Source organism: Neoarius graeffei, chromosome 23 (genome assembly GCF_027579695.1).
Source record: "Neoarius graeffei isolate fNeoGra1 chromosome 23, fNeoGra1.pri, whole genome shotgun sequence".
NCBI classification, from domain to species: Eukaryota; Metazoa; Chordata; class Actinopteri; order Siluriformes; family Ariidae; genus Neoarius; species Neoarius graeffei.
Window position 1 is genome coordinate 51959840 of NC_083591.1, and position 14301 is coordinate 51974140.

Consider the following 14301-nt stretch of genomic DNA (forward strand, 5'->3'; position numbering starts at 1 on the left):
GTACACTACTTAAAAGAAAACATACTTAAGTAAAAGTAAAAGTACACTCTTTAAAAATTACTTGAAAAAGTATAAGTACACAAAAAAAGCTACTCAAGTACAGTAACGCGAGTAATGTAATTCGTTACTTTCCACCTCTGGTCACGACCAGTTCTGATCAAGGGAGTCGAGGTGGAGGCTGTGGATTCCTACAAGTACCTGTATGGTCCTTTAAAGGGCATATTCTGGACCAATTTTGGTTTTTTTTACATGAAAGTATGTCCCTTTACACACTCATCCAGAAGGATAATTTTGCACAAGGCCATCTGTCTACAGCAGAAAAAAATAAAATAACAAAACGCGTCTGGAAAAATCCCAAGGGAGTCTGGAACCAGATTCGTGACGTCACCTGCGGAAGCACCAGCAGGCTGCACGAGCTTGCACAGTTTCAGTGCACAGCCTGTGTAGACCAAGCGCTCCCATTTCTCTCTCATTGTCCGGTCTTTTGGGAAACGATGAGTACTAATCCTGTCAAGATTGGTGTTGCTACACCCTCCTACGCTACATCTGTTAACCATTTTAATAATTACGTGACAACGTTGAAGAAATTTGCAGAAAACCACCAGGTCGTTTTCTCATAAACAAACCAGCGCTGACGTAGGATTCAGAAGGAGGCGTCCCGCAGATGAAGTCACGAAACTCAATGTTTGCTGGGAAATCCAAATGCCAAGTTTTTTCAGAGGCGGACCAATTCGCCTCAAATGGCTTGATTTCAACTGAATTTTTCTGGTATTGCACAAGGTAAAAAAAAATTGCAGAGAATGCAGAATGTTACAGATATTTGACCAAAGTTTAATATAAAATAGGAGAATTACATTGATCTTGCTTCTGAATTTACCCGTGATATGCCCTTTAACATCTGCAGGAAACTCCTAGTCTGTGGTCGCCGGTGTCCTGTTTTACACCGTGGTGTGCTGGGGGGGGGCAGCACATCCAAGAAGGACACATCCAGGCTGGACAAACTGATCAGGCAGGCCGGCTCTGTGGTCAGCATGAAGCTGGACTCTCTGGTGACGGTGGCAGAGAAGAGGACTATGGACAAACTACTGAACATCATGGACGATGCCAGTCACCCTCTGCACACCGTCATCAGCAACCAGAGGAGCCTGTTCAGTGACAGAATGCTCCTTCCCAAGTGCAGGACGAACAGACTTAAAAACTCCTTTGTCCCTCACGCCATCAGACTGTACAACTCCTCTCTGGGGGGGAGGAGGGGGAACAGGAGGACAGAGGACGGGAAGGAGCAGTAGCCTAGCCTGACAATAAACAATACTGGACAATGTGCAATATAATGTGCAATACCTCTCCTGCTGGACTCCCCCCCCCCATATCTTATTCTTTTTTATATTTGTATATGTAGATACTTAATTTAATTTAATTTAATTTATCTAGAAGTTTTCTCTATTTTCTATTCTCTGTTTATCCTGTAATGATGCTGCTGGAATTTTAATTTCCCTGAGGGACCCCTCCCAAAGGGATCAGTAAAGTTCTAATCTAATCTAATCTAATCTAATCTAATCTAATCTAATCTAATCTAATCTAATCTAATCTAATCTAATCTAATCTAAACATAAGCAGATAAATCTCTTTTGGATGATCTGTTACTAGTATTGGAGCAATTGTAACAGGAACTCCACTTTACTGTCTTGATTACATCACTCTATCTAATTAATAAATGTGATCATAAAAATAACATGTGTTTGAGCATCTCTACATCATGCGTCATAACCTCAGGTACGGTACTTTGTGGCCTGAGTTTGTAAGTGCATGGAAAGCATGTTGAGACTGGGAAAAGAAAGTAGTACTGTTCTGGCTTGTTGTTGTTCTTGTTGTTGCTGCATGCTTTGGCTTGTTGTTGTATCATGCTGGAGTTTACCATGTTCCTGTAATGCTTATGCCTTATATGCTTAAAAAACATCACCTATTGTCGATTATAGTCTTGCTCCACTTGCCAATCATTTCAGAGACTTTGTGGTCTGCAAACGTAAGTCGTCAGAGAACACATTCATATTGCCCTACAAAAGTGTGAGTTTCACAGCTTCTTTCTTTCTGAGCAGACGGATAAGTAAATTCACTGCAAGGCAGTGGAGAGACAAAAAGAGGAAGGACTCTCAACCAAAAGCTTTCCTCTGTCTTATTTTAAGACACTTGAAACTTTCTGACTTCAAGCTGGACATATGTGTGTGGATCTGTTTTTTTGGAATGTTTTCTATTAACTCAACGACACCCCTGACCTACACAGGAACAACAGGAATGAATTACAGTTACTATCTGAACGAGTCATATTATCACTATGATGAAGACTTACTCGTACAGTGTCATTTGGAGAACTATGATCAAATCACAGGAGCAAGTTACATTGCCATCTGTTGCTTCAGCTTCTTCGGGAATGGCATGCTCCTGTTCGCACTGGCCCGCTTCGAAGATCTCAAAAGGGTCACCATGCTTTTTCTACTCTGCTTGGGATGTTTTGACATGTTGTTCACGTTGACTCTTCCTTTCTGGGCTGTTGATCATCTGAACGAGTGGATCTTTGGGGAAACTGCGTGTAAGATCCTAACCGGGGCCTATTTCGTGGGAATATATGGAAGTCTGATTCTACTGACGGCCATGACGGTCGACTGCTTCTTTTTTATTGTCGTGCGCAGCCAGTGGCTCACTCGCAGAAGAAGGCTCTACTGTGCAATAGCAGCTTTTGCAGGGTCGTGGATCATCAGTATATCAGCCTGTCTGAAAGATGCCCTGTTCTCCAAGGTTCACATGGTGAATGGCATCCGCCTCTGCCTCACCTTGGTTTCTGATGATGACCAGGCAGGTTACTACACACAGTTTGTCATGCTCTTCGCTATTCCACTGCTGATCATCATCCTGTCCTATGGCAAAATCCTGCACACCCTCATGTCGAGCTTCGGGCGCAGAAGGTACAAGACATTGCTGGTCGTGTTGCTCATAATCATGGCTTTTGTCATATGTTGGGGACCTTATCATATCGTCATGGTCGTGATGCCGTCTCATGTTTCCGGGAGTTGTGAAAAGAAAAATCAGCTCAACCGAATTTTTGTCATCTGCCGAATCCTTGCCTATTCCCACTGCTGTATCAATCCAGTGTTGTTTCTGATCAGAGGAAAGCCAAGAAAAATCCTGTCCAAGTTTCTGTTCTGCCAGGCTCAACAAAGGTGCGCCGAAATATCAGACAGATCTTCTGACCCGAGTCATTTCAACATCCACCAACGCTTGAGCGTGGCAATTCCACAAAATGTAACAGAGCTAAAATCAATTTGAGAAATGATGAATGTAGTGGTGGTGACTCAAAACTGACTGGTACATTTCTCCTTTTTATGTGAGTGATTCTTTTTTTTTGCGTGAGTTATGTGAATACTTTTTTTTTTACGAGTATTATGTGAGAATATGAAATTTCATATTATAATTTTCTAGATTGCATCTTATTGTTTTGTTTTGTTTTTTAAATCTGGTTTGCTCCTCCATGATGTTTTTCATTTCCTGGTTGTGTTTTGGATTTTATAACTTGTAAGATATTTTTGTCATGATTGTTCTTCAGATGGTTCATGGATTTTCTTTCTAAAGGAACAAAGGAACAAACCAAAGAACTTTTCAAAGTGCTAGATTTACCCTTTTACTTTTTTTTTTACTCATTGTATGTTTTATTCTCTTTAAAAAAAACTAAAAAAAACATTTTAAGCTACATTTCACAAAAAAAAAAAAAACCTCGATATAAACTCAGCTCTTCACGGTGAATTTCTCAAACTATTGCACATTTGTCTGTTGGAAAAAATGAAACCATTTCAGTAACACAGAAGAGACAGGCACATTGAGTGGTACGTATTACAGTGCAAGTTTGAGTCATCTTCTTGGTCTTTTGCAATAGCAAAAAAAACTCTTTGTACCAAATTGTGGTGTTTTTTTTTTTTTTTGTACAATCAGATAATTAACAGATGATTACGCTAATATGAGGTGGCATGATGGTGCAGTGGTTAGCATGGTTGCCTCACAGCAAGAAGGTTTTGGCTTCAAACCTAATGGCTGACGAGGGGCCTTTCTGTGTGGAGTTTGCGTGTTCTCCCCGTATCTGTGTGGGTTAACTCTGGGTTTCCCCTCACAGTCCAAAGACTTGCAGTTAATAACTCAGTAAATAAAAAATTTATCCAAAACGTCAGACAAAATCATTTCCGCTTAGAATGTAAACAAACTGGCGAAATGAAAAATGCAATAATAATAATAATAATAATTCTTGAAAAATAAAAAAGATACGTTTTTAATCATCAAATACTTTCATTCCATATTTTGTCGCTTTTCTTTTTTGCATTTTTGCCATTTTGTTATCAAGTCTAGTTTTTATTTCATCCTCGGTTGGTTCAGCAACACGCTCCACCATTTTGTTTTTCTCTACTCACGGTATATGAGCTGATATCCTAGTAGTAGAGCAGCCAATCAGAGCGCACATTTGCTCATATCCAGTGAAGGTGGATAAAATAATTAATAATATGGATTGTCAGTGAGACAAGTTAATTCCTGTTATCGCTTACGTTATAGCAGTTACAAGCAGTTTTAACACCAGCCTGTCTTTCTTTAAGTTATTTTTTAAAGAAAAAAGACAAGAAAAAAATACAGATTTTCCTGAAGACTTTCCCAAGGTGCAAACATATAACTGTTGCAAAGCCTTGACACAGGAGACTCCGCCGAATAATTTTACATCAATGGGTTCTTCCAGAAAATGTTATCCTTTTAACAACTGTACATTTTTTTCTTCCTTAAAGAGTAGCATTTTTTTAAAATCTGCCTCAGATTATTTTGAGAATCCGTCACACCGATTATGCCGCTGTGAATCCGCTGTTACTTTCAAAACGCCAGCATATGCAAACAAGCGCATTAATATAAATCTTGCTTGCACTCAGAAACTATCATGATTAAGCAACATCTTTGGACCAACAGGAATTGAGCACTCAAAGTCGCTGTGGTACAAATATATTTACGTTATTCTGTGAATTCTTAAGCACCTTATGACAAAATACTGTAAATGTTTTGTTGTTGTTGTTGTTGTTTGTACAGTTATTTTCTGTTGTTCTTTGGATTTTAGTAGCAGTATAGTAACAGGCTTCTTCTTCTTCTCTCCATCTTTCACTTCAGTGCCTGTATAAGTCATTGGAATTTTGAGTTCTATAATTATATGGTCTTTTTTTATGAACTAACTAACAATAAAGTGATGAACTGCTCTATCTACTGATTTCAGGAAGCCGTCTGATTAAATTAGACAGAGGTGGCGGCTCTGATCAGCTGTCAACTCATTAAAAAGCACTTTTCTTTCTTATAGACGTCTTAAGACTGCAGGTGTAGATGGATATATAAATCATGGAAGAGTTTAGATGTCGTCTTTTACTGTGACTATTCATATTCCTCTCATATTAAGCCAATTAAAGCTGATCAACCTTCAGATGGATTTTTCTTTTCATCAACTATATTTAATCTCTCACAGGTCAGGTTTACATCCCTGCCACTTTAAATTTCTTATAAGTTCACGACTCTTTGAGAGTTGGCTTATTATTCATCATGGTGCAGTGGTTCATGATGCTTATGTGTGGGAAAACTGGACTACAAACGTGATCTTGATCTTTATTGCTATCAGCTTCATGATGTGCTTTACTTTTGTTGCATTCCAGCCTTACACAGGGTCTGTGTATCTACAGATCTACAAATATGGGAGTTTCTAGACCCATTTGACACCAATTATGCATTTGGTGGTCAGTTGGTGGACCACATGCTTTGCCCACATCTTGGTTATCCAGCAATGTTAAATTGGAAAAACCATTGGAGAGCTGAATTTCTGTTGTTGTTGTTGTTTAATCTGTTAGAATTTATTTACAGCTTCTTTAATCATCTTCATAAAAGGACTCATCAAGTTCATTAATCAGTGCATCAATATATCTCATCAGTCATGACCTCCTGATTGCAGGTAGGCAATCATTACATTGTGTATTAGGAACTACTACAAATAATCAGAGCAGTAATATTAGTGTCGCAAACCTGAAGTGCTTTCATGGTTTCAGTAATCCTATGGACTTTCTGCTGAAAAAAAAGGCATCTGCTTGTTATATTACCTGACCTAGAGGTTTCCACCAACGAGTCCAATCATTACATTGCAGGTATTTATCAGACACTCTTATCCAGAGCGACGGCCAACATACCCAGAGCAGCCTGGGGTTAGGTGCCTTGCTCAAGGGCACTTCAGCTATTCCTGTTGATTCAGGGAATCAAACCAGCAACCCTTTGGTCCTAACGCTGCTTCTCTAACCATTAAGTCATAACTTCCTGGTTCTTAATTCAGTCATAGATCTTAGACGTATGTCTTGTTGTCTGTGAAAACATCAAAACAAGTGAAAATATTTTCAATACAATGAAACTTCTTGAGTATTTCCTTTTATAAGATTATAATATACCAAATACTGTGCATGATTATTAAACCTGCTTTTAAAAATATCATTTCAAGCTTCAAATAGCATGTACTATTGGCAGATATTTTTTTCCTTATTTTAAACATTGATTTCTAGAAAGAAGCAAAATGATCTGCTAATAGAGTAAGAATCTTTAAAACTTGAACTGGGTAAAAACATTTCAGGCTGAATAATTTGAGATTTGATGTATTATAGTGTAAAAGGTGAAGCAGTTGTGGTTCAACTGGTTAAAGTTCTGGGTTTCTAATCAGTGTGTTGAGAGCGAGCCACAGCACCACCAAGCTGCCACTGTTCAGCCCTTGGGCAAGGCCGTTACAACCCTATCAGCTCAAGGGAAAAGATAATACACAGAGCTACACTTGATCATCTCATAGTAAGAAACATTATATTTAGCAGACACTCTTATCCAGAGCAACCACTTTGCTCAAGGGTACTTCAGCTGTTCTAGAAAATCAAACCAGCAACATTCTGGTCCCAAAGCCACGTCTCTAACCATTAGGCCATGGTTTACTGGGCTCCCCAACATTAGATCAATTTGTCCATTTTAACTTGCAATGATATAATTTTTTCCAGTGTGGTGTTGGTCCAAATTGCATTTTCCACCTATATCATATAGTTTGAACCCTAAATTTTAAGAACCCATGAATATACAGTACTGTACAAAAGTCTTAGGCACCCTATTTTTTCTCATACAAACTTTGTTATAGATTTCTGTTTTATGATTTCTACATTATCGAGTCAGTACAAAAACATTTTAGAGTTCCAAACATTCGGGTTTTTTTCCAACACAGAATTAAATGTTACAGAAAAAAATTTTTGTATCTGAGATCTGAGCGGCATATTCCACAAGAGATCACTTTCCAGATTAAAAAAGAAAACGCTGAAGGCTACTGGATTTTGGTGCAAAATGAAGAAGCAAGTGTGATGGTCAAAGTGTCCAGAAGAACTGTAGCTGGTTCTGGAAGATGTTTGGTAAAACCTACAGCTCATTTCCGCATAAAACTGCACTCACTGGACCTGAGACTACTTTTTTTTTTTAAGCAAAGGGTCGTCTCACACCAAATATTGACTTTGTTTAATTTATTATGGCTTACTACTTACTGTTTATAGCATTTTTTTGTTTTTTTTACTGTTGAAACATTTCATTTCATTATTTTTTAAGCCATTTTTGGCCTCCAGCATTTCTTTACATGTGCCTAAAACTTTTGTACAGGACTGTCTTTCGGCAAAAATTACGTAGAATTTGGGTAAAGAGTCAGTGAATCAAACAAATGCTATCTAAAAATCTTGCTAGCTGAGTATAATTTCCTCAAACAGTGAATGTCACACTTTGCTCAAGTTGTTAGTTAGTTAGTTAGTTAGTCAGTCACATTCAATAGCAAAATGGACACGAGTTGAATATATATTTAGTTTGTAATCAGATACTGACTGTCAAAATGTCCATGATGCTTCTGCGGTGTCATCGGAAGTCATTTCCTGGGGTAAACAGACTTTAAAAAAGCTAGAACTTGTAGTTGAGATGGCATACTTCAATTCATGAGAGTCTGTAGTTAAAGGTAGTCGCATCATACTACAGTATATAGTAGTATATATGGTATAGTATGGTATAAAATTTCAGATATATACAGATAGTATGTCATCGAAATTGCTGTATTTTAATGAGAAAACAAGAACATTTAGCTCTCAGAGCAATACTTAGAGCAAACTCGACCTGACTTTATAACATGAAGCTGCACAGCAAATTCCTCAGTGTTGAATTAGCACTTTCAGAGTTAATTTGGGTCCAATTGGACCTATATAAACACTCTGGGTGTTAATTCAACACTGGGGATTTTGCTGTGTGGTTTTCTTTTGAGGACAATTCAAAGTCAGCTGAACCTCTTGACACCAAACCTGAAAATGTTTTATACCTCCTCACTATTTCTGTTCATTAGAACCTGATAATTCTTAAAAGTGTTCACTATCTTCAAATGAGAAGAAGACTCACACTGGGAGAAAAAGAAAAAAAGTTACTCCTTATGTGAGGATATACACCAATCAGCCACTAACATTAAAACCACTAACAGGCGAAGAAGTGAATAATATTGATTATCTCATTACAGTGGCACCTGTCGAGGGGAGGGATTTATTAGACAGCAAGAAAATAATCAGTTCTTGAAGTTGATGTGTTGGAAGCAGGAAATATGTACAAGCGTAAGGACCAAATTGTGATGGTGAGATCTGAGTATCTCCAAAATGGCACATCTTGTGGGGTGTTCCCAGTATGCACTGGTTAGTACCTACCAAAAGTGGTCCAAGGATCCAAAGGACAACCGGTGAACTGGCGACAGGGTCATGGGTGTTGAAGGCTCATTGATTCACATGGGGCACGAAGCCTAGCCCATATGGTCCAACCCTACAGAAGAGCTCATGTAGCACAAACTGCTGAAAAAATTAATGCTGGTTAAAACTAAAAGATGTCAGGATTAACTTTTTCGATGTTAATCCATGTTATTCACTTTACTTGTCATAATGTGGTCATAATGTTATGGCTGATCGGTGCATACTGTGTTTACACATACAGTAAGTTGATGTGAGGAAATGTGATTTCCTCATAAAGGCTCAATTTAAAGGAAACTGCAACTACAGTTCAGCACATGTTCATATGCATCATAATGAAACAGCAAGTATGGATGTGAGAGTCAAATAGAGAAGAATGATAACCATAAGAGAAACTGATTATGCCACTGAGGGCAGACATTCTGACGAGTGAATAATGTATTTTAATGTACTATTATACAGTTAATATACTATTATACAGTTAATGTACTATTATACAGTTGTGCTGTTATACAGTAGATGGCAGCAGTGGTCTGAACCATTTGGAGCCTCTGTGGTTGCATGCATTTAAAGCAGAACCATGTTGAACCAAAAAAAAAAAAACTTGACTACCATCACTGTATTGCATGCGAAAGTGGCCTGTGTACAACAAACATGTAGCTCAGGTCTGTGGACATCTGGTGTTATGGTTTAATATGCAGTGGATGGAAGTCCTAATGAGAATACCCTCAGGTTAGTGTGAAAAATAAGCAAAACAACAACAACACATGTAAAGCAATGTGATGTTATCTTATATAAATTCAGAAAAAGTGCAAACTTTGAACTAGATTAAATATGCATTTTATTAATTGCTATGTCAGACTTGGAAAAAAGTGTTATGTTATGTTATGTTATGTTATGTTATGTTATAAAGAAACCTAATAATCTTATTTTATCATAAATCTTATCATTACCTCACAGCCTGAAAGTCAAAATATTTTTGTCAAATAAGTCATTCAGAGAGCGGCACGGTGGTGTAGTGGTTAGCGCTGTTGCCGCACAGCAAGAAGGTCCGGATTCGAGCCCTGTGGCTGGCAAGAGCCTTTCTGTGCGGAGTTTGCATATTGTCCACGTGGGTTTCCTCTGGGTGCTCTGGTTTCCCCAACAGTTCAAAGACATGCAGGTTAGGTTAACTGGTGACTCTAAATTGACCATGAATGGTTGTCTGTGTCTACAACCCCGATTCCAAAAAAGTTGGGACAAAGTACAGATTGTAAATAAAAACAGAATGCAATAATTTACAGATCTCAAAAACTGATATTGTATTCACAATAGAACATAGACAACATGTCGAATGTGAGACATTTTGAAATTTCATGCCAAATATTGGCTCATTTGAAATTTCATGACAGCAACACATCTCAAAAAAGTTGGGACAGGGGCAATAAGAGGCTGGAAAAGTTAAAGGTACAAAAAAGGAACAGCTGGAGGACCAAATTGCAACTCATTAGGTCAATTGGCAATAGGTCATTAACATGACTGGGTATAAAAAGAGCATCTTGGAGTGGCAGCGGCTCTCAGAAGTAAAGATGGGAAGAGGATCACCAATCCCCCTAATTCTGCACCGACAAATAGTGGAGCAATATCAGAAAGGAGTTCAACAGTGTAAAATTGCAAAGAGTTTGAACATATCATCATCTACAGTGCATAATATCATCAAAAGATTCAGAGAATCTGGAAGAATCTCTGTGTGTAAGGGTCAAGGCCAGAAAACCATACTGGGTGCCCGTGATCTTCGGGCCCTTAGACGGCACTGCATCACATACAGGCATGCTTCTGTATTGGAAATCACAAAATGGGCTCAGGAATATTTCCAGAGAACATTATCTGTGAACACAATTCACTGTGCCATTCGCCGTTGCCAGCTAAAACTCTATAGTTCAAAGAAGAAGCCGTATCTAAACATGATCCAGAAGCGCAGACGTCTTCTCTGGGCCAAGGCTCATTTAAAATGGACTGTGGCAAAGTGGAAAACTGTTCTGTGGTCAGACAAATCAAAATTTGAAGTTCTTTATGGAAATCAGGGACACCGTGTCATTCGGACTAAAGAGGAGAAGGACGACCCAAGTTGTTATCAGCGCTCAGTTCAGAAGCCTGCATCTCTGATGGTATGGGGTTGCATTAGTGCGTGTGGCATGGGCAGCTTACACATCTGGAAAGACACCATCAATGCTGAAAGGTATATCCAGGTTCTAGAGCAACATATGCTTCCATCCAGATGACGTCTTTTTCAGGGAAGACCTTGCATTTTCCAACATGACAATGCCAAACCACATAGCGCATCAATTACAGCATCATGGCTGTGTAGAAGAAGGGTCCGGGTACTGAACTGGCCAGCCTGCAGTCCAGATCTTTCACCCATAGAAAACATTTGGCGCATCATAAAACGGAAGATTCGACAAAAAAGACCTAAGACAGTTGAGCAACTAGAATCCTACATTAGGCAAGAATGGGTTAACATTCCTATCCCTAAACTTGAGCAACTTGTCTCCTCAGTCCCCAGACGTTTACAGACTGTTGTAAAGAGAAAAGGGGATGTCTCACAGTGGTAAACATGGCCTTGTCCCAACTTTTTTGAGGTGTTGTTGTCATGAAATTTAAAATCACCTCATTTTTCTCTTTAAATGATACATTTTCTCAGTTTAAACATTTGATATGTCATCTCTGTTCTATTCTGAATAAAATATGGAATTTTGAAACTTCCACATCATTGCATTCCGTTTTTATTTACAATTTGTACTTTGTCCCAACTTTTTTGGAATTGGTGTCAGCCCTGTGATGACCTGGCGACTTGTCCAGGGTGTACCCTGCCTTTCACCTGTAGTCAGCTGGGATAGGCTCCAGCTTGCCTGCGACCCTGTAGGACAGGATAAAGCGGCTAGAGATAATGAGATGAGATGAGAAGTCATTCAGGTTTATTATTCGCAGGAACGACTGTTTATAGCTGCTATAACATAAGTGATAACAGGAACTAACTTTCCTGTAAACATAAACATCTAAAATTATGATGTGTATGTCTCTAATAAAATTAAAATTTCTAATTGTTGGGATAACGTTACTGAAAAAGAATCAACTTCAGGGTCGTAACAGGAACTGTATCACACAACCACAGAATCATTGATGATTTTCATATAATAGCATGCCCCCAAATGTTCTACTAAATCCTAGTCAGGGTCACAGTGAATGCTTGACTGTAGCATCACGTTTGGAAGTTCTCTGAGGACTGGTTCAAAGAACAGTTGTTTTCATTCCCCCCATTTTTGTCAGGCTCCACCCAAACTGATGATCACATCATCAGCTTTTCTTTGGCTAGTCAGACACAAGGTACACCACTCTTGCTGGAGCAGTTGGGGGTTAAGTGCCTTGCTCAAGAGCACTTCAGCTAGTCTTGCTGGTCCAGGGAATCAAACCAGCAACCTTTTGATCCCAAATCTGCTTCTCGAACCATTCGGTCATGGCTTCCCCTCAGAACAGTTGTTAGGATTTCTTTCTTTTTTTGATGGTTTCCATTAGGAATTTTCCAGTTACTTTCAGATATTGTCTAATACATTCTTAATTTAAATCTTACAACAACAGACATTGACTTTTTCCCAGTATGACTGAGATGCCAAGCTAGTTCAATAATACAAATAATAATAAGAATATTAAAAAGATAAATTGATACAGCACCTTTCACAGACCCAAGGTTGCTTTACAGGGAAAGAAAAAAAGATTCAGGGATAGGCATTGTGTGCAAAACTGCAATTTTGGTTTTAAATGAAGCTTTTCTACATTGGAAATCATACTCACACTTTTACCAGGAGTGGGGTTTGAACCCACGAGGGCATTTGCCCATTGGATCTTAAGTCCAACACCTTAACCACTCGGTCATCCTGGTGTAGAACATTAGTAGCCCATAGGAATTTTTCTGCAGAACAAGTTTTACTAGCTGTCATGAATGAGCTCTAAACAGGGTCACAGTGATTCTACAGGTCAAAATTTCTAGAACTTAGGAAGTTCTCTGAGAGCTGGTTGTTACTTGCTTGATGATTTCCATTAGGAAACTGTGGGTGGTAGAAAAGGGCAACTGGACTTGCTTGAAGATTCTTGAAAACGTTTCACCTCTCGTCCAAAAGGCTTCCTCAGTTTCTACCACCCACAGTTTACTATGACCTGGATGATTGAGAATCTTCACAGACATATTTCCATTAGGAGTTTTCCAATTACTTTCAGAACTCAGCTAAAGTACCTACCAGGAGTGGGACTTGAACCCACGAGGACATTTGTCCATTGGATCTTGAGTCCAACACCTTAACCACTCGGTCATCCTGGTATAGAGCATTAGCAGCCCATAGGAATTTTTCTGCATAAGAAGTTTTACTAGCTGTCATGGATTAGCTATAAACAGGGTCACAGTGATTCTATAGGTCAAAATTTCCAGAACTTAGGAAGTTCTCTAAGAGGTGGTTGTCACCTGCTTGATGATTTCTATTAGGAGTGTTCCAATTACTTTCAGAGTTCAGCTAAAGTACCTACCAGGAGTGGGACTTGAACCCACGAGGACATTTGTCCATTGGATCTTGAGTCCAACACCTTAACCACTCGGTCATCCTAGTATAGAGCATTAGTAGCCCATAGGAATTTTTCTGCATAAGAAGTTTTACTAGCTGTCATGGATGAACTCTAAACAGGGTCACAGTGATTCTATAGGTCAAAGTTTTTGGAACTTAGGAAGTTCTCTGAGAGCTGGTTGTTACTTGCTTGATGATTTCCTTTAGGAGTTTTCCAATTACTTTTAGAACTCAGCTAAAGTACCTACCAGGAGTGGGACTTGAACCCATGAGGGCATTTGCCCATTAGAGCTTAAGTCCAACACCTTAACCACTCAGTCATCCTGGTGGCCTGGTAGCATACTCTTATTAGTAAGAGTCTTTCTGCAAAATGGGTCCTACTGTTCAAGCATTTACTCCTGAATCCTGGTCAGGGTCATGGTGAGTCCAGCGCTAATACTTTACGATAGCACCACATTCAAGTCGTATAGGAACTTGAGGATGGATGGAGCAACAGCAGGAGAAGACAACATAGCCCAAGAGCATTAGCTCAAAATTGAGTCCAACCTGGAACAAATTAGTAACAAGCTGAATTTTTCAGAATATGTTCAGAATACCCTTAGGAATAACATACTAAAAGTCCCCAGGAATCCACCTTGTGCTCTCTGAGAAATTCAAGATGGCGTCCAAAATGGCCACTGATTGGAGATTTTTAAATATCTCAGGGATAAAACATAATATAAATGCAATTAAAATGTTAAATTATATGTTCTCTCATACAAGTAATGCAAATTCACCATTGTCACACTGTTAAAATTAAAATTAACCAAGATTACAAGATCATTAATGTGGAAATTACATGGAACTTGATGGTTGACATGATTGACAGATTAGCTTAGTAGGCTACC

At 38.8% G+C, this 14301-nt stretch overlaps 1 protein-coding gene and 4 non-coding genes across 5 annotated transcripts; 1 reads left to right on the forward strand and 4 right to left on the reverse strand.

Annotated features, from left to right (window-relative positions):
- Positions 1-1932: 1932 nt before the first annotated feature.
- xcr1b.2 (chemokine (C motif) receptor 1b, duplicate 2) lies at positions 1933-5488 on the forward strand. Its single transcript, XM_060905463.1, has one exon. It carries the CDS (start codon positions 2242-2244, stop codon positions 3319-3321), a length of 1080 nt encoding a protein of 359 aa, XP_060761446.1. The 5' UTR covers positions 1933-2241; the 3' UTR covers positions 3322-5488.
- A 7170-nt stretch (positions 5489-12658) lies between these two features.
- On the reverse strand, positions 12659-12741 carry trnal-uaa (transfer RNA leucine (anticodon UAA)). Its single transcript has one exon. It is a non-coding gene; the product is annotated as a tRNA-Leu (tRNA).
- A 352-nt stretch (positions 12742-13093) lies between these two features.
- trnal-caa (transfer RNA leucine (anticodon CAA)) lies at positions 13094-13176 on the reverse strand. The gene has a single exon. It is a non-coding gene; the product is annotated as a tRNA-Leu (tRNA).
- A 200-nt stretch (positions 13177-13376) lies between these two features.
- Positions 13377-13459, reverse strand: trnal-caa (transfer RNA leucine (anticodon CAA)). Its single transcript has one exon. It is a non-coding gene; the product is annotated as a tRNA-Leu (tRNA).
- A 200-nt stretch (positions 13460-13659) lies between these two features.
- On the reverse strand, positions 13660-13742 carry trnal-uaa (transfer RNA leucine (anticodon UAA)). The gene has a single exon. It is a non-coding gene; the product is annotated as a tRNA-Leu (tRNA).
- Between the last annotated feature and the right edge of the window lie 559 nt (positions 13743-14301).

Excerpts from the sequence above, each read along its gene's own strand:
- xcr1b.2 (XM_060905463.1), top strand. The coding sequence starts at position 2,242 with ATGTTTTCTATTAACTCAACGACACCCCTGACCTACACAGGAACAACA.